Here is a 20,103-nt window from a genome sequence, read left to right as displayed (position 1 = left end):
GAAGGTCGGTCCCTCCAGAGCGAGTCATCCTTCCACCTCGCTATTCCCGCTTGTTTTCGAAAACCTTCGCGTTGACTTCTTCTCCTTCTCCTCCACCACCAACTCCTGTGATTTTTTTTTCCCCCTGCGGTGCTTGGCGACCCCTGAGAGGCGTTATAAACATACACGTTGTATTGATAAATGCAATAACCCCCCCCCCCCCCCCCCTGAGATATATCAGCACCAGCGAGTCCCACCGACCGACCGACAACAACAACAACAGCCTCTCGCGCCTCCGGCCGAACCCAACGGCAACTCCGTTCAAACCTGAAGCGTTCCCCTCAGAGCGCGCGCGCGGGCGCGTCCCACGTCACAGGTCGCGCGACGTCAGTTCCGACGCGTGCTGGTGGTGGTGGTGACGTCAGCGGCCGGGCTAAGGGTGAGCCGGTGAAGAGGCCTGTGGAGGGAGCGGGCAGTGAGGCAGCGGCGAGACCGAAATAGAGCATGGCCTCCAGGAGTGGTACAGCATCGAAGGATGGAGTGAGTGGCCGCGCAGTCCCGGCCTTGCCGGGCCCCGGGGCCGACAAAAGCTGCGTGTTGTGCTGCCAGGATCTGGAGATTTACGCGGTTGGAAAGTGCGACCACCCGGTCTGTTACCGCTGCTCCACCAAGATGAGGGCCCTGTGCGGCCAGCGGTACTGCGCCGTGTGCCGGCTGGAGCTCGACAAGGTAAACGGTGCTCGGTGAGGGGAGAAAGTAAACACCTGGGCCCGCAGGAAGGGAGGCCGGTACTGGAGCTGACAGGGAGGAGAGGAAAGCTCGGCTTTGGGGGGGGTGGCGGATCCGATAGGACCCGGGCTGGAGCTGGCCTGGGGGGCGGGGTGGGTTGGGAGGAGGAGGAGGCGGCGAAGCCACAAAAGGCCTCGGTCGTTGCGCGTGTGTGGACCCGAAACGTTTGCTGGCCTGTGGAGGAGGAAGGGGTGGGAGAGAATGGGCGAACCTGCGCTTTGGAGCCGCGTGAAGCGCGAGTAGGCCCCGGTGAGTTTGAATATATACCTCACTGGCACGCACCAATTGATCCTGCATTCACCTTAAATCTCTCAGCGTGCGGCTTCGTGCACTGGGTGGAGATCACACCGAGTCTATCATCATTGTGCTGTCAATTAGTGTTTTCAAAGACCGTGATGTACATTAGAGAGGGGACTCACTCTCTCACACACACAGAGAGGGGAGTGCGGGCTCTCCGATGGTCGGGATCGTTAAATCTTGTTTTGATCTGAGATTGGTTGGTACCGGTAGTATCTGGATCCTAAGGCCGTGTGTGACGTTTTTTTGCCTGTGACTTGCTTATGACTACAGCTTTTGCAGCGAGTGTGGAAGTTAGCTGTCAGTGTTGCAACATGCCCAAGTGCAGGGTCATATTAACCAGTGTCTCATAACTGGGAGGATTAAAAGCCCTTTGGGTTTTCAAAATGTACTTTCTGTTTCTCATTGATAGAGGAACTGGAATCAAAGGCCAAAAAGTAGACTGTTAACAGTGAATGTTGCAATACGATTTTGAAATTACAGGGTGGTGGAATTATACAGCAGGACAATTGATCGGAAAGCGCAGCACTTAGTGTTTTGGGTGGGGCTCTTTATTAGAATTCAACCTAAAAATACTGTCCTAACTTCTTTCTGCCTTGTATTGGTACAAAAATCCTAACAGTCCTCAAATATTTAATAGCCAAAAGTGTGTTTTTTGGATAAAGAATTGTTATAATTAAATGTTTTTTTAACAGAGCTATATTACATGTTGGAAAGCAAAACTGTGCCACCTATAGTTTCTAAACTGTATTTGATACAGTGACCAATATGGTAAACTACCCATCATACTAGATAATTCAGAGAGGAATAACTGAGTTTATTTTGAGAACCAGTGTAGCAATCTCAGTTCACTATTGAATTTAAAATTCAGATGGTAGGTGAAAAGTGTATAGACTGCTAATGCCTTTCTACAACTGGCACGCCAGAAATGTTAACTAACCTGTTCAGCTTAGTAACCATATAATAATTTTTAGACAGCTCTAAGGTTTTAATTTTGAAATGCCTTTTTTCACATACTAGAACATACTTATAAATGTGCCTATCCTGGCAGTATGTTGGAAGAAAACAGAATGGGTAGTAGTGGAATTTCTGGATCAGCCACATGCCTGGCATGCATAGAAACCTGTTACTGGCTTAATAATCTCCAACCAAACTACTGAGAAATCTAAATAGAGTTTTTGTTTGCCTGATATAGAGTGCATGTTCTGTGTCCTTGGGGATGCAATCCACTTATGCAAGCCCAAAAACATAGGTGCAAGTTGGTACTGCTGAAGGTTGACCATGTAAAACTGTGCAGATTGTCAGCACAGCACTGGAAAGCTTCCCACTTCTTATCCATTGAGTACCACCCTATATTTGTTGGGACATTGGTTTGCAGAATTATCTCGAGTTGAGTGGGAAGAATCCAATGAGCCGGGCTGCTGCTTCAGTCATCGGCAGTGCCCTGGAGTACTGTAGACCCTTGGGTACAGTATTGGGTTGCCAAAGCAAAATACTGCAGATGCTGAAATTAGGAACAGGAGTAGGCCATTCAGCCCTTCAAGCCTGTTCTACCATTCAATTAGATCATAGCTCAACTTCATTTACCTGCCTTTGCTCCATATTCTTGATACTAACAAAAATCTGTTGATCTCATTCTTAACATTTCAATTGACTCAGCAGCTACAGCCTTTTGGGGGAGAGAGTTCCAGATTTCCACTAACCTTTGTTGGAAAAAGTGCTTTCTGATTTCACTCTTAAATGGCTTAATTTTAAGATTGTGCCCTCTTGACACCAGAGGAAATTGTTTTTCTGTATCCACCCTTTATCATTTTAAAGACCTTGATTCAATCACCCCTCAACCTTTTAAACTCCAGGGAATACAAACTAAGAATATGCAACTTGTCAGCATAAATTACCCCTTTAACCCTGGAATAATTCTGGTGAATCTGTGCTGCACCCTCTCCAAGGACTGTATACCTTTCTTGAGGTTCAGTACCCAAAACTGAATGCAGCATTCCAGATGGGGTCTGGATTTGGCAAAAGCCCTCTTGTGTTCTAGATTTCAGATGATGGAAGAATAAGTGCTATCAGGCTGTGACACTGGTTTGTAAAAAGTAGCAGCAGTGAGAAATAGTACAGTAGCTTGCACTTTTTTTAAAACAGAACTTTTAACTCGCTCTTCTTCCTTGAGTACAGAAATTACAAAAGACATGATATGTTGCCAAATTTACTGATACTGAATCTAAAATATTGTCAGTGTTGTAACTCTTCCACGTGGGGATTCATGACGGCCAATGACGCTCCATGAGACCACTTCCACAGGAGCTGCGATTAAAAAGATACCAATTTGATGAGGGGGATGTATGCTGCCTGGGAAATGAAGTTGAAAACTTTCATACAGAAAAATAAAAGATGCCTTCCATAGTTAAACCAAGCTTATCAAATTAATGGAATGGTTTCCTGCATTCCACCCAAATGTGAGACTCAAGCCCATTTGTATCTTACCAAGTATTTTACTGTAAATTTGATTTCAGGACAAAGTAAGCAGTTCATGTTAAGTTTGTTTTCTGCTTTGAATCAATACATATACATAGGAATAATGTCTTCTTGAAGTGTCATTTTGCATAACAGATGTGAAGTGTATTTTCTTCATGTATAAAAACAAATCGGCTGTAACCAAACTTAGTGGTCAGTCACATCTCATAAATAGATTTAAAAAAAAAATATATAATGTCTTGTGGTTTCAATTGTGGCTGAATTCTTATTTGTCCTCATAATTCTCCAGTGTCCTAAGTGAGCTCTCTCTCCCTGCAACTATTTCTCTTGTTACAATTCTAACTCCAAGTTTTTTGCTTGGATTTCGCACGTAGACAAAGGAATAACTTCCATTGCATGCCTGGGGGTTTGAACCATGAACAACAGAGAACTGTTTGGATATTGTCTTAAATTATATTGGGACTTTGCTGCTATTGAAGAGCGTTCTTTTCCAACTCTTGGTATGGTTTTGAAGAAACGTGTCCAAGCTAAAGTTTGCATCCACTAAAATGCCCAGGTACTGATTTGAATAAACAATCAGAAAGGCATCCCTTGTGTGATCCAATAATACCTTCAAGATCCCTTCTTGAGCTGCGCATGACCACTGTGCCATACTTCAGAGTTCACCCCACCATATTATGATTTGGATTTTCCCCTCTGGATACAGCTCGTTGTAGTTCAATAACCAAATTTGTGTCTCTAACTATCTATCTCTCCAAACAGAATCTCTTCTGTTTTTTCCCCAATCCTTGCCCCAAAACATTGATGCAAAATTTTACTAAACTAGGTACAGCTATTATGAAAGTGTAATTCTGATTGGTTAATTTTTGCATTTTGAAAATGCTGCATTGTTCTTAACACCTTTTTAATTTCACTTATATATGCTCAACATTTCTAAGACATTCTGCAGGAGCATATAACCTTTTAAATCTGCAAATGATTAATGTTCTCAATTTGGCATGATCTTGCAATTTGTTAGGTTATTGGATTCTGCAGTTTTTGGCTGACGATGTGTCTTGATTGTGGACTGGAGCACTCCATTCGGTTGCTGCATTGTGGCATCTTCATTGTGAAAAATTGACTGTGCTATAATTGCTGTAAAAGTGTTAAATGAAAGTGTAGTTACTGACATACAAACCCATATAATACATTTTTGCAAAAAAAATTACTAGAAATAGAATTTTTTTTGTAATCAGTTGAAATTTAATTCTTAAATTTATAATCAGCATCATTTAATCCTGTAGTATGTTCTTCAATTAGATTAGATGCTCTGATTGTGGCACAAAAATGGTCATTTTTTTTAATGTTTAAAAAGTTTATGCCAGGGAGGTGAAATCTGGGCTATGATCTGATAACATTTCAGATTGTGGTGCAATTAGATTACTGCCTTTCAATTATTCCAGAGTTCCATTATTTATATTCTGGAGAATACTGTAGAGTAAAACATCTTGTGTGCACCATTGAATGTAAATTTTGCTAATATGAATGTTTAATGTACTGCTTTTACCTTTTGTGCCATACAGGTTGTGTTTGTGAAGAAAATTGCTCCATTTTCAACAGTAGCAACTCATCAGTTCCACCATGAAAAGAAATTTGATATTTATATTGCCGATGGGAGGATTCATGCCCAGTTTAGGTATTTTGTGCTTTTTACTTTTAAAAATAGAGTGGTACCATCAAAGTCAGCACTCTCGCAGTTCAAATCTTAGTCCAGTTTTATCTACATAAAAACCTTGTTTTACTAACTTTAAAGAACCATGGAGAAAGTTTAAAAGGGAAAATATGGGTTTTGATATCCAATTCAGACACTTGAGGGCAGATTTTCTTGTTCCTGGGCATATTGGATCACATGCAGAGGAACATTGAGCGGGGAAGATCATACAACCATAAAGGGTTTTTCCATCCACTAATTAAAATGGACAGAAAATTGTAGCAAGTTCTGTTTAATGGTGTACAATCCTCCCTGCCCAGTTTTATTTTCTGCATCTTGTAAAATTCTTTAGGTATACTATTACTGTTGATATCCAGATTTTTGACTCATCCATGTGTTATAAAAGATTCTTGAAGACTACTGTAAGATGTTTTGAGATCTTTGATGTTTTTTTAAACTGCATTGCAACTTGTAGGGTTTCCTCCAGAATTGGAAGTCAGTGCAGGATTTCAAAGATGGTGCAGGCCTTTTAAAGAGAAAAAAACGCTTGCCCAAATTCAGTGGATCTTGTACGTGCTAGCAGAAACCTTTTTTAATACCTTGTATCACAATGCTCAAATGATTGAATATATTTTACAGACTTACTTGTTTGAGACCATTAGGTGTTAAATAAATCCCAAAGCTGACTACATGCATTTGCAGGGTGCACAGTAAAGAGTACATTATACTTCGAGTAAATATTATGGAGTATGTGTTGTGCTTCTCTTCTGAAGGATCGATGCTGAGCTGTGTCTGCAGCCCTCTGGTAGCTTTCCCATGTAGCCGTTCTTTATTGAAGCTGAAAGTACACATCAGTTATTGTGTGTTACAATGAAGAGTACACGCCTAAAATGTCGTAACCTGCTTTTCTGTTTATGAATGCTGACTGACCTGCTGTGTATTTCCAGCACCTTCTGTTTGTGTTTCAGATTTCCAGCATTTGCAATTTTTCCTTTTTTTTCAGTTGGCTATTCTTTATGCTTGAGCTTAGATAGTCTTGGTAGGTGATTTGACTATTGCCACTCAGCCCCATCCTGTCCTCCCAGTATCTACATCGCACACTTTTAGTAAGCATCACTGGATGGTAGTACGAGGCATGAATTCTGGGTAATTTGTTTCATTTTCCTGGGCCTGGTCACAGTGATGTCATATATACTGTGCTTATTGCCCTCCCAGCTGAGATCAGTTTATTCTGTTTAGCTTTATTTAATAAGGATATCAAAATGGCTACACCAGTATTGTTACTGTACAATTCTTTAATGCTGAACTTGCGTGCACATTTTAGGAAAAAGGAGTAAGACCAAATTATATTTCAAACTCCCTTTTCAGGTTTAATAATACTTTGACTTTTCTATTAGGAAACTTCTGCAACATGATTGCCCAGTATGTGTTGAGTCAAGACCATTTAATACTTTTGAGGACCTAGAGCATCACATGAGGAAGCAGCATGAGATGTTCAGCTGTAAGCTCTGTGCAAGCCACCTCCAGGTAAGCTACCTGATTCTGGTTTTGAGATTTTAGTTATCTAGTGATGTCAGTCTGTCTAGTGTGTCGTCTCATCTCAATTTTTATGCATATTGTATTTTATTCAATACATATCTTTGTGAAACACAAAATATATTTTTGAAAAGTTAACTCTTAGACTGCTGGCAGGTCTGGGAATTAGTGGACGTTTTGGCCTGACCATTATTGTTTTTCAGCTTTCACACTGATGTTAAAAAAAAATTTCAGTAATAAAACTACTCCAAGTGTCAGGCATGTAGTGTTACATTATCCAAAATTACAAAAGTAGACACTTGCTTTTCTATATTCTAATTGTCTTAAAACTTTTCTTAACTGTGGTGTTCTTCCTCCTGGTTCCCATTGTTCAATTTGAATATGGAAGAAACTTCTCAAAAAAATGGTGTTGAGGTGGAAACCAGCTCCAGGCTTTTATTTTCAGTCAATCCAAAGTATAACTGCCAAAAATAACCGGATTATTTAATAATGCAATGAAGCAATATGATGAAATATACTAACAAAACTTTATTTTTAAAACTGTCAAATTGCTATGTTTTCTCATTGAAATTTTTAACTAGAAAAGCTGTATGTTGTTTTGATTGACTTTGTTAGTAGCTTACCAGTAAATTCTTTTGCATTTTATTGGCCTGAAATTCAGTGATCTGTTTTAGATGTGTTTTTTGACTTGTGCAGCACAGAGATTCTTCAGTATAATCTGTTGCACTGGAGCGCACTTTATTCAACACTTTCTTCACATACCAGAACAAATGTTGAAATTAAACCATTTCAGGGTAAATATGTGAAGTCAGAGAAATTACCTGGTGTGTGGAAGAGTTCTGGCTCAGTAAGGAATCTTCTGTTTTCTGACATCTTCAGATTATTACTGTTTTGGTTGTACACAACTATTATAGCAGTTTAATGAATAAGTCCAAAAAGGAAATCAGGAGACTTCTTTACCCCGAGAGTGACAAGAATGTGGAACTTGCTACCACGTGGAGTAGTTGAGGCGAATAGCATTGATGCACTTAAGGGGAAGCTAGCTAAGTACATGAGGGAGAAAGGAATAGAAGGTTATGCCGATAGATGAAGTAGGGTGGGAGGAGGCTCGTGTGGAGTATAAACGTCAGCATAGACTATTTGGGCCAAATGGCCTGTTTCTGTGCTGTAATTTCTATGTAACTTAGAGACCTTTACTTGGGTTGCTGCAATGCTAAACAAATTTGATCATGTGATTAAACTTTAAAAGTGAAACTGTTTTTCTTTTCAGATTTTTACCTACGAGCGCAAATGGTACAGTCGGAAGGATCTTGCACGTCATCGAATACATGGTGACCCAGACGATACATCACATCGTGGGCATCCTTTGTGCAAATTCTGTGATGACCGTTATTTGGATAATGATGAACTGCTAAAACATTTAAGAAGGGACCACTATTTCTGTCATTTCTGTGATTCAGATGGTGCTCAAGAATATTATAGGTGAGCGGGTAAAAACTCTGGTTTTGGATGTTGTTTACAACAGCCATAACTGCATAATGGAGGGTAACATTGAGCCAGTTAACAACAAAAGAGCTGACAAAAGAACTTCACTCTAAATTGTGGAGGCAACAGTAGCTTAATACTCTGCCTGTTGAGACCTGGGCTAAAATCCAGGTCAGACTAAAAGGATGTAAGCATCCTAAATAAAACAAATTTGGGTAGTTTTTATTCAATTAATAGTGGATAAGCATTCATAGCACAAAACTGCCTAATTCAAAGATTCCAAAGGTGACTGGTGGGAAATAGAAATGTCAAATTAGTAGAATAGGGGGTGCCCATCTGAAGTTGCTGATGAGCTGTGTAGAAGGAACTTTTACCAGAATTGAATGTGTTTGATGTTGACACTGGGTGCAGAAATTTAAAACAAAATTTTCACTGGCAAGCTGATATTCTTCATGTTGAAGTCTAAATTTACCAGGACATTGTAATCAAAAAGTAGCATCACATCATGGCTATTAGATCTCTTGCTTTCTTTCAGTTGTAGTAGACCCAATATCCCACTCCACCCCAGAAAACAAACCTCAAACCTAATTTTCTCTCCATCTTTCCTGAAGGCACTAACTTAATTCAAGTGTGAACCTAGACATTGAGTGTTTTGGGGGCATCACAGCTGAACTCAACCCTGTCCTTACTTGATATCCACACTTGCACTTTCCAACAAGGCTGTCTGGTTAGTGATCAGTGGCAGAAACCCGGGCTACTTTTATTTTTATTTAATTCCTCCTTCCGCTCCCCTCTCCCAGTTTCATATCCCAGGAAGCTGATTGTAGAAACCTTCACTGTCACAGTGCTGAATAAAACTGGGAGTTTTCTGATCTGTATGGCTCTGTTGCACGCCAACAGGGTATTTACCATCTGAGCTATCGGGGGGAGGGGAGAAATTGATAAAAATTTGTTACTTATGTTTTCTTTTATTGCAGTGATTATGATTATCTTCGCGATCATTTCCGAGAGAAGCACTATCTGTGTGAGGAAGGGCGTTGTAGCACTGAGCAGTTTACTCATGCTTTTCGCTCGGAAATTGATTACAAAGCGCATAAAGCTGCCTATCACAGCAAAAGCCGAGCAGAGGCCCGACAGAATAGACAGATAGACCTGCAGTTTAATTATGTTCCTCGGCACCAAAGGCGGAATGAAGGTAATAATTGTGCAGTAGCTGGCTTCAGTATAAACTGCACCTTGTGCTTTAATGCTTTCATATGAGGTGAAATTCTAGTGATGGATGCATAATGTGTTCGAAGTGCTTCAGCTTTTATTGTCTCAGCAGTGCAGTTTACAATCTGGTGTTTGGGAAGTACTGCGTCATCTCCGCTTTCACGGCTGCTTCAGAAACTAACTGCTTTCCCACACCATTATTTCCACTTGCTGCACTTTAAAATTCCACAGTTACCATGTAATCACTGAGAAAGGAGCTGAAGAATCCCAGAAATTCACAAAATTGTAGAAATTTTGGTACAGGTGGAGACCATTTGGTCACCATGCCTGTGCTGTGATAGGTTCATCACCAGCCAATTATCACTAATCCAATTTTTCTGCTCTTTCCCTGTACCCATCAATATCTTCATGTGTTTAATTCCCTCTTAAATGGGATTGACTGACTTTAATAGTCATTTGTGGTACCGTTTCATATCCTGATAACCCATGTGTGGAAAAAAAAATCCTTCTAATTTCCCTGTTTGCTTCTAGTATTGAGTTTACGCCCCTTATTTGCCTATTCACCAACCACTAGAAATAATCTTTCACTACTTTCTCAGGCCCTTTTCATAAGAACATAAATAGGAGCAGGAGTAGGCCATATGGCCCCTCAAGCCTGCTCTGCCATTCAATCAGATCATGGCTGATCTTCATATCCCTTGATTCCCCTAGAGTCTAAAAATCTATCCATCTCAGCCTTGAATATATTCAGTGATTCAGCATCCACAGCCCTCTGGTAGCGAATTCCAAAGCTTCACAACCCTTTTGCGTGAAGAAATTCCTCCTCATCTGTCTTGAATGGCCGTCGCTTATCCTGCAACTATGCCCCCCAGTTCTAGACTCTCTAGCCAGGGGGAAACAATCTCTTAGCATCTACCCTGTCAAGCCCCCTCATAATCTTATGTTTCAATGCGATTACCTCTCATTCTTCTAAACTCGAGAGTATAGGCCCATTCCACTCAACCTCTCTTCATAGGACAGCCCTCTCATCCCAGGAATTGACCTAGTAAACCTTCGTTGTACTGCCTCTAAGACAAGTATATCCTTCCTTAGATAAGGAGACCAAAACTGTACACTGTACTCTAGATGCGGTCTCACTAAAGCCCTGTACAACTGTAGTAAGACTTCCTTACTCTTGTACTCCAACCCCCTTGCAATAAAGGCCAACATGCCATTTGTTTTCCTAATTGCCTGCTGTACCTGCATACTAACTTTGTTTCTTGTACGAAGACATGCAAGTCTCTCTGAACACCAACATTTAATAGTTTCTCACCATTTAAAAAAAAAAAATTCTGCTTTTCTATTCTATTTCTTACACTCTGTTTTCTGTCCTTTAACCAATCCTCTATCCATGCTAATATATTATCCCCAACTCCTTGAGTCCTTACCTTGTGTACAACCTTTTATGTGGCACCTTATCGAATTCCTTTTGAAAACCCAAATATACTGGATCCCCTTTATCTACCCTGCTAGTTACATCCTCAAAAAACGCTAATAAATTTGTCAAACACTATTTCCCTTTCATAAAATCATGTTGACTCTGCCTAATCATACTATGATTTTCTAAGTGCCCTGTCACCACTTCCTTTAATAAGGGATTCCAGCATTTTCCTGACAACTGATGTCAGGCTAACTGGCCTGTAATTCCTTGTTTTCTCTCTCTCCTTGCCTTCTTGAATAGCGGGGTAACATTTGCTACCTTCCAGTCTACTGGGACCATTCCAGAATCTGGGAATTTTGGATAATCATAACCAATGCATTCACTATCTCTGCAGCCACCTCTTTTAGAACCCTAGGATGTATCGGCTTTTAGTCCCATTAGTTTCTCCAGTACTTTAGTATGAATTACTTTAAGTTCCTCACTCTTATTTACCCCTTGGTTCCCCACTATTTTTGGTAGATCCTGGGTCTCCTTATCTGCCTGATTCGCAGTCACACCTTCCTTTCCCTGAACATTAAACAAATCCAAACTACTACCTAATCTAAGGGCTGTGACTGCCTCCCGCCCTCGCTCTGCTTTCGGGCTTTCTGCCGCTTTTGTCGCCTCCCGCCCTCGCTCTGATTTCAGAATTTATATTTGCTGGATCACCACTTAACCGCGTCTCCATTTAATACAGCTCTATTTTTATTGAGTCTCTCATCATAATTATATCTTTTCATTCCTGGTTATCGTCCAAGTGAATCCAAGTTATATCTTTCCATGCTCCAGTAACCTTTCTGTAATGGAATGCCTAAAAGAGTACAAAGTACTCCAACTGTAGCTTAAACAATGTCTTGTATAGATTCGTTATTTACCTCTTGGATTTATGTTTAGTACCTATTTATAGTATCCAGAATCGCACTTGCCCCTTTGTCTTTTTCCTGTTGTGCATTGTGCAGGTCAAATTGTTGTAGCTGTCTCCAGTTGCACCCCATTGTTTGGGAACATGGAATTGTGTAAAATATACAGGTCTCGTGAACAATGCCTTTCCTGATATTGTGTTTTTGATTTTATTTTAATCTGGAATAATAGCATACCAAGTATCTTTTTCAAAAATTAATTTATAATCACTTTAGGACTAAAGTCCAGTTTACTTGGCAGTTTTGTATTCTGGGTAGTGGCAAAATGTGAAATGCTTGAGACAATATACAAATTATAGAATCATACAGTGCAAAAAGGGGCCATATGGCCCACTATATCTGAACAAATAACCAAACTTCTAGTTTATTTTTAATAGCTCCCAATTTATTTTTAAAATATTGGCCCAGAAATTGCTGCAAAAATAATGATGAGTTCACAGCGCCCGCTATTATTAGTGTGTGAAAAAAAAATGCAATTTGTGGCAAAGAGGAGATGCACCATGAGTTCCAATTCACCACAGATTGCTGGAGGATTTGCGCTACTCTGCTGTTGTCCTTGCCAAAGCTGTAGAAAATAGCATCTCAGTGAACCTCCCAATTGTGTCATGAAATTGCTGGATTCATGCCGTTAATACAAATTAATCTCGCCGCAGCCATTTAGGGCTGGTAATTCATTTCATAAGGACCCTGATAATTATGTGATTTATGGTCCTGATATACCACTCAACCTTGGAGGACCAGAAAGGGAACAATGAAACTGGAGTATTGCTCCTGCAGGTAGTAAATTGTTCCTAGAGGCTTTTTACTTTTTTTCCTTTGTCTTTTTTTTTCTTAATCCACTTTCTCTCTCTATCTGAATCTAATTTGATTCTTGATTCACCCTATTTCCTTCTGTCGTTCGCTCTGTTTCTTTCTCTATCCTTGAATTTCATAGGTCCAATGGTCTATCTCCTTAACCAGACATTCAGGAGGTCCCAGATGCCCCATTGATGTCGCTGCTCATTGTTTGATTATTTGTTCAGATATAATGGGCCATATGGCGATATCCATTCGCATTTCCGGCACAAAAATATTACGTTCTGAAGGTTGAAGTTAAAAATCCAATTCACAGCATTTGAGCAATTTCCAGGCCATTAGCTTTATGCAATAGTTTAGTTTGACCTGAAGTAACTTTTATTGAAAAGTAATAGAATTACATTTTGTTTAAAATAATGATCTCTTTGGGAATTTGACTTGTGTAAGAATGTTTATGTAGACATTTGCAAAGCACAACAGCATTTCCCTTTTTTATTGAGGTGTGGTGAGTGGAGAGGATTATGAAGAAGTGGATCGATTTAATAGAAGGGGAGGCGGCCAGAGTCGAGGACAAAACCGTAGAGGCAGATGGAAATATAATAGGTAATGTGATGTATGATAACTAGTAAGCATTTGTGATTTAAAATCTCATTCTTTAGAAATTCCCAGTAACCACATAATGTTTTATTGCTCATTCCCATCTCATTCTTCCAACTACGTTGCTACATAATTTCCTGAGAGGCAAAAAAAATCCCCTCCAATTTAAGAAAAAGAACTCTGGTAAATTCTTCTCCAAACCCCAAAAGTAATCAAGCAAGCTCCAGGAGACCACTGTGACTGAGTGACACAAGTCAGTGATCCATCGACCTAGATATTGATGATCTGTGTTCCTGCAATATGTTGACCACTCTTGTCCAGTTCTGTTTTGAATATAACAAACATATGAAAATGCCACAGGAAAAGACCAACTGGCTCATATTGCCTGTCCCATCCAGAACCATGTAATCTCTTGGGAGAGGTAAAAAAAAACAGATTTAATACCATGAGATCATTGCTGGGCCTGTGTAGTGCTCCTGCTGCAAAGTACAAGTATATGGACGTTGGGTGAGAACACTGCAATATCCCACCACACACATACAAACTCTAGGCTCGCGCATCACACGCTACTTGGTGGCCGTAGTTTTTCCCTTTAAACTGTCCAAAACGCCCACTATAAACGGTGTAACTCCCAGCTTTGCATTCTTGCTTATTGTCAAGTGGGTGAACCTTCCCAAAGTATGGATTGAAATAATGTTGGTAATCAGAATGCCATCCCCATTCATTATTGCCCACTGGGGCATTAATTCAACCTATTATAGATCATATTTGGGCAGACCAGTAGGAAACCATTTTGATGCGATATTGCTCTGAGATGTGGGGAGTTGAAGCCATTCAAGTCAGATGCATGGTCTATTGCCATTGAAAATAAGGTTGGGGGATGGGGTGGAGATCTGCGTTCCGTGGAAGATGCTTGGGCGGGTGAGAACCAGAAGCCTCTGAAAGATAAAATGCCGAGAAATTTTGTGTACCAACTGTTCTCAAAAGGGGTGGATCAAATCAGAACCACTAGGGTGATGCACTAAGTGGAAGGTAGTTGAATTGTTCCCCTTAAAATGCAAATATGTTTTAAAACCTAGATGAAGGGGCTGGGTGTCACAACTCCTATTTTGGTATAATTACTACATCTGCTTTGTAACTGAATAGCAGTGCTTTGGTTTCTAGGGAGGAAGAAGATCGGGATGTTGCTGCAGCTGTTCGAGCATCTATAGCAGCACGAAGGCAAGAGGAAAAGAAGCAAGTTGCTTCAAAAGAAGAAACCGATACAGGCAAAAATAACCAGGGTGAAAAGGAGATGGACGATGCATGTAATGCTCAGAATGTGGTTAGAACATCTATTGAAACTACAGGTTTGTGTTAGCTCTGCTCCCATTTACTATAAAATATAGGCGAGAAGCTTAAGGTGCATACTTGTTTCTGATTTTTGAGAGGGCAGTACCATGTACAGATTCTACTGCTGTTAGTGAGCCTGACATTTGTTGCCAAAAACCTTCCTGAAGGAAGGAATAGGAGGAGTGTGAAATATTGGATGGGATGAACATAGTGAGAGCAAGTAATAAGGGGATTAGCATCGTTAAAAGTAGATAAATACCAGGGCCGGATTAAATATATCCCAGGCTGTTAAAAGAAGCAAGGGAGAAAATTGTGGAGGCTCTGAGCATCATTTTCCTATCCACAATGGATACAGGCGTGGGCCTGTATAGTGCTCCTGCTGCAAAGTACAGGTGTGTGGACCTTGGGTGAGAACACTGGGATATTCCCCCACACGATACAAACTCTTGGGGCTGGAGCATCACTCGCTACTTGGTGGCCGTAGCTTTTCCCTTTAAACTGTCCAATACGCCCACTATAAATGGTGTAACTCCCAGCTTTGCATTCTTGCTTGTCAAGTGGGTGAACCTTCCCAAAATATGGATTGGAGGGGTGCTAACGTTGTACCGTTGTTTAAAAAAGGGAGCGAGTGATAGAGTAATTACAAGCCAGTCCGTCTAACATCGGTGTTGGGAAAATTATTGGAATCAATTCTGAAGGACAGGATAAACTATCACTTGGAAAGGCACGGAGTAATCAAGGACAGTCAGCAAGGATTTGTTAAGGGACGGTTGTGTTTGACTAAGTTCATTGAATTTTTTGAGGAGGTAACAAGGAGGGTAGATGAGGGTAGTGCAATTGCTGTAGTCTACATGGATTTTAGCAAGGCTTTTGACAAGGTCCCACATGGCAGACGGATCAAAAAAGTACAAGCCCATGGGATCCAATGGAAAGTGGCAAGTTGGATCCAAAATTGGCTCAGTGGCAGGAAGCAAAAGATAATGGTTGACAGGTGTTTTTGTGACTGGAAGGATGTTTCCAAGGGGGTTCCAAAGGGCTCAGTTCTAGGTTCCTTGCTTTTTGTGGTATGTTAATGATTTGGACTTAAATGTAAGGGGCATGATTAAGAAGTTTGCAGATAATACAAAAATTGGCTGTTGGTTGATAGTGAGGAGGAAAGCTATAGACTGCAGGAAGATATCAATGGACTGGTCAGGTGGGCAGAAAAGTGGCAAATGGTATTCAATCCGGAGAAATAGGTTAATGCATTTGGGGCGGTCAAACAAGGCAAGGGGATACTAAGGTGTAGAGGAAGTGAGGGACCTTGGAGTGCATGTCTACAGATCCCTGAAGGTAGCAGGACAGGTAGATAAGGTGGTTAAGAAGGCATGGAATATTTTCCTTTATTGGCCGAGATATAGAATATAAGAGCAGGGCGGTTATGCTGGAACTGTATAAAACACTAGTTAGGCCGCAGCTTGAGTACTGCATACAGTTCTGGTCACCACATTACAGGAAAGATGTAATTGCACTAGAGAGGGTACAGAGGAGATTTACGAGGATGTTGCCAGGACTGGAGAATTTGAGCTATGAAGATAGATTGGACGGGGTGGGGTTATTTTCCTTGGAATAGAGAAGGCTGAGGTGACTTAATTGAGGTGTACAAAATTATGAGGGGCCTAGATAGTGGATAGGAAGGACCTATTTCCCTTAGAGAGGTCAATAACCAGGGGGCATAGATTTAAAGTGATTGGTAGAAGGATTAAAGGGGAGCTGAGGAAAAATTTTTCACCCAGCAGAACCCACTGCCTGAAAGGGTGGTAGAGGCAGAAACCCTCAACTCATTTAAAAAGCACCTGACATGCCGTAACCTCCATGGCTTTGGACCAAGTGCTGGAAAGTGGGACGAGGCTGGGTGGCTCATTTTCGGCCGGTGCGGACAGAAAGGTAGTGAATTTCTTGTGTGTCCGGGATAGTTTTCTACAGCAGTATGTCCTAGAGGCAACAAGGGGACAAGCCATACTAGATTTAGTAATGAGTAATGAACCAGATTTAGTTAACGGCTTAACTGTGCGCGAACATCTATCCAGTAGCGATCATAACATGATCGAGTTCAATGTAATGTTTGAAAAGGAACAAAGTGAGTCAGCTGCTAAGATTCTAGACTTGGGTAAGGCCGACTTCAATGGGATGAGACAGAGACTGTCCACAGTAAACTGGGCAAATCTGTTAATGGGTAAAACGACATTTAACATGATACAGAATTGGTTTATACCCCTGAGGGGCAAGAACTCTACTTGCCAAAAAAAAACAGCCACGGACAACTAAAGAGGTATGGGACAGTATAAGACATAAGGAAAGGGCATATAAAAAGGCAAAAAATGGCACAGATCCTGACGAATGGGAAAGATACAAAGATCAACAAAGGGTCACAAAACAGATAGTAAGAGCTTCAAAAAGAGAGTATGAAAAGAAACTTGCCAGGGATATCAAAACCAATTCGAAGAACTTTTATAGTTACATTAGGAAAAAGAGGGTGGTCAGGAGCAGTGTTGGCCCCTTTAAAAACTGTAATTGGGGATATTGTCATTGACAGTGGGGAAATGTCGGACATGTTGAACGATTACTTTGAGTCAGTATTTACACTGCATGCCGGAAATCCCAAGAAAACTAATATTGAATCGGGGACAGGGACTCGATAAAATTAATATAAGTAAAGCAACAGTAATGAAGAAAATAATAGCACTAAAAAGTGACAAATCCCCAGGATCAGATGGATTCCATCACAGGGTTTTAAAGGAAGTAGGTGAACACATTGCAGATGCCCTAACTATAATCTTTCAAAGTTCTCTAGATTCAGGAACTGTCCCTCTAGATTGGAAAATTGCACATGTCACTCTGCTTTTTAAGAAAGGAGAGGGAGGGAAACCAGGGAATTATAGACCAGTTAGCCTAACACCTGTTGTGGGGAAAATGCTGGAGTCTATAATTAAGGATAGGGTGACTGAACACCTCGAATTTTCAGTTAATGAGAGAGAGCCAGCAAGGATTTGTGAAAGGTAGGTCGTGCCTGACAAACCTGATTGAATTTTCTGAAGAGGTGACTAAAGTAGTGGACAGGGGAATGTCAATGGATGTTATTTATATGGACCTCCAGAAGGCATTTGATAAGGTCCCACATAAGAGACTGTTAGCTAAGATAGAAGCCCATGGAATCGAGGGAAAAGTACACACTTGGTTGGGAAGTTGGCTGAGCGAAAGGCGACAGAGAGTAGGGATAATGGGAAGGTACTCACTTTGGCAGCGTGTGACTAGTGGAGTCCCGCAGGGATCTGTCTTGGGGCTTCAATTATTCACAATATTTATTAACGACTTAGATGATAGAAAGTCTCATATCTGAGTTTGCTGATGACACAAAGATTGGTGGCATTGTAAGCAGTGTAGATGAAAACATAAAATTACAAAGTGATATTGATTGGGTGAATGGGCAAAACTGTGGTAAATGGAATTCAGTGTAGACAAATGTGAGGTCATCCACTTTGGATCAAAAAAGGATAGAATGGTAAAAAGTTAAAAACAGTGGATGTCCAAAGGGACTTAGGGGTTCAGGTACATAGATCATTGAAGTGTCATGAACAGGTGCAGAAAATAATCAATAAGGCTAATGGAATGCTGGTCTTTATATCTAGAGGACGAGAGTACAAGGGGGCAGAAGGTGTGCTGCAGCTATACAAAACCCTGGTTAGACCACACCTGGAGTACTGTGAGCAGTTCTGGGCAGCGCACCTTCGGAAGGACATATTGGCCTTGGAGGGAGTGCAGCATAGGTTTACTAGAATGATACCCGGACTTCAAGGGTTAAGTTACGAGGAGAGATTACACAAATTGGGGTTGTATTCTCCAGAGTTTCGAAGGTTAAGGGGTGATCTGATTGAAGTTTATAAGATATTAAGGGGAACGGATAAGGTGGATAGAGAGAGACTATTTCCGCTGGTTGGGGATTCTAGGAGTAGGGGGCACAGTCTAAAAATTAGAGCCATACCTTTCAGGAGCGAGATTAGGAAACGTTTCTACACACAAAGGGTGGTAGAAGTTTGGAACTCTCCTCCGCAAACGGCAATTTTTTTGTTATTCGTTCATGGGATGTGGGCGTCGCTGGCAAGGCTGGCATTTGTTGCCCATCCCTAATTGCCCTTGAGAAGGTGGTGGTGAGCTGCCTTCTTGAACCGCTGCAGTCCGTGTGGTGAAGGTTCTCCCGCAGTGCTGTTAGGAAGGGAGTTCCAGTATTTTGACCCAGCGACGATGAAGGAACAGCGATATATTTCCAAGATGGGATGGTGTGTGACTTGGAGGGGAACATGCAGGTGGTGTTGTTCCCATGTACCTGCTGCTCTTGTCCTTCTGGGTGGTAGAGGTCGCGGGTTTGGGAGGTGCTGTCAAAGAAGCCTTGGCAAGTTGCTGCATTGCATCCTGTGGATGGTACACATTGCAGCCACTGTGTGCCGGTGGTGAAGGGAGTGAATGTTTAGGGTGGTGGATGGGGTGCCAATCAAGCAGGCTGCTTTGTCCTGGATGGTGTTGAGCTTCTTGAGTGTTGTTGGAGCTGCACTCATCCAGGCAAGTGGAGAGTATTCCATCACACTCCTGACTTGTGCCTTGTAGATGGTGGAAAGGCTTTGGGGAGTCAGGAGGTGAGTCACTCGCCGCAGAATACCCAGCCTCTGGCCTGCACTTGTAGCCACAGAATTTATATGGCTGGTCCAGTTAAGTTTCTGGTAAATGGTGACCCCCAGGATGTTGATGGTGGGGGATTCGGCGATGGTAATGCCGTTGAATGTCATGGGGAGGTGGTTAGACTCTCTCTTGTTGGAGATGGTCATTGTCTGGTGCTTGACTGGCGCGAATGTTACTTGCCCCTTATCAGCCCAAGCCTGGATGTTGTCCAGGTCTTGCTGCATGCGGACTCGGACTGCTTCATTATCTGAGAGGTTGCGAATGGAACTGAACACTGTGCAATCATCAGCGAACGTCCCCGTTTCTGACCTTATGATGGAGGGAAGGTCATTGATGAAACAGCTGAAGATGGTTGGGCCTAGGACACTGCCCTGAGGAACTCCTGCAGCAATGTCCTGGGGCTGAGATGATTGGCCACCAACAATCACTTCCTTTGTGCTAGGTATGACTCCAGCCACTGGAGAGTTTTCCCCCTGATTCCCATTGACTTCAAGTTTACTAGGGCTCCTTGGAGCCACACTCTGTCCAATGCTGCCTTAATGTCAAGGGCAGTCACTCTCACCTCACCTCTGGAATTCAGCTCTTTTGTCCATGTTTGGACCAAGGCTGTAATGAGATCTGGAGCCGAGTGGTCCTGGCGGAACCCAAACTGAGCATCGGTGAGCAGGTTATTGGTGAGTAAGTGCCACTTGATAGCACTGTCGACGACACCTTCCATCACTTTGCTGATGATTGAGAGTGGACTGATGGGGCGGTAATTGGCCGGATTGGATTTGTCCTGCTTTTTGTGGACAGGACATACCTGGGCAATTTTCCACATT

The 20,103-nt window shown here is 41.7% G+C and overlaps 1 protein-coding gene across 2 annotated transcripts in view; it reads left to right on the top strand.

Annotated features, from left to right (window-relative positions):
• The first annotated feature begins 400 nt into the window (after window positions 1-400).
• The window catches only part of znf598 (zinc finger protein 598), a 33,755-nt gene continuing 14,052 nt past the window's right edge, over window positions 401-20,103 (top strand). For both annotated transcript variants that reach the window (XM_068002831.1, XM_068002832.1), the window contains exons 1-7: window positions 401-708; window positions 5,106-5,218; window positions 6,631-6,760; window positions 8,040-8,251; window positions 9,232-9,449; window positions 13,141-13,243; window positions 14,402-14,586. In XM_068002831.1, the coding sequence (XP_067858932.1) occupies window positions 484-708; window positions 5,106-5,218; window positions 6,631-6,760; window positions 8,040-8,251; window positions 9,232-9,449; window positions 13,141-13,243; window positions 14,402-14,586 (1,186 nt within the window). In that variant the 5' untranslated portion in view covers window positions 401-483. The remainder of the gene's footprint in view (window positions 709-5,105; window positions 5,219-6,630; window positions 6,761-8,039; window positions 8,252-9,231; window positions 9,450-13,140; window positions 13,244-14,401; window positions 14,587-20,103) is intronic.

Source organism: Heptranchias perlo, chromosome 22 (assembly GCF_035084215.1).
Source record: "Heptranchias perlo isolate sHepPer1 chromosome 22, sHepPer1.hap1, whole genome shotgun sequence".
NCBI classification, from domain to species: Eukaryota; Metazoa; Chordata; class Chondrichthyes; order Hexanchiformes; family Hexanchidae; genus Heptranchias; species Heptranchias perlo.
Note: the sequence above shows the minus strand (reverse complement) of the source record. Positions and strands in the feature narration are given on the sequence as shown.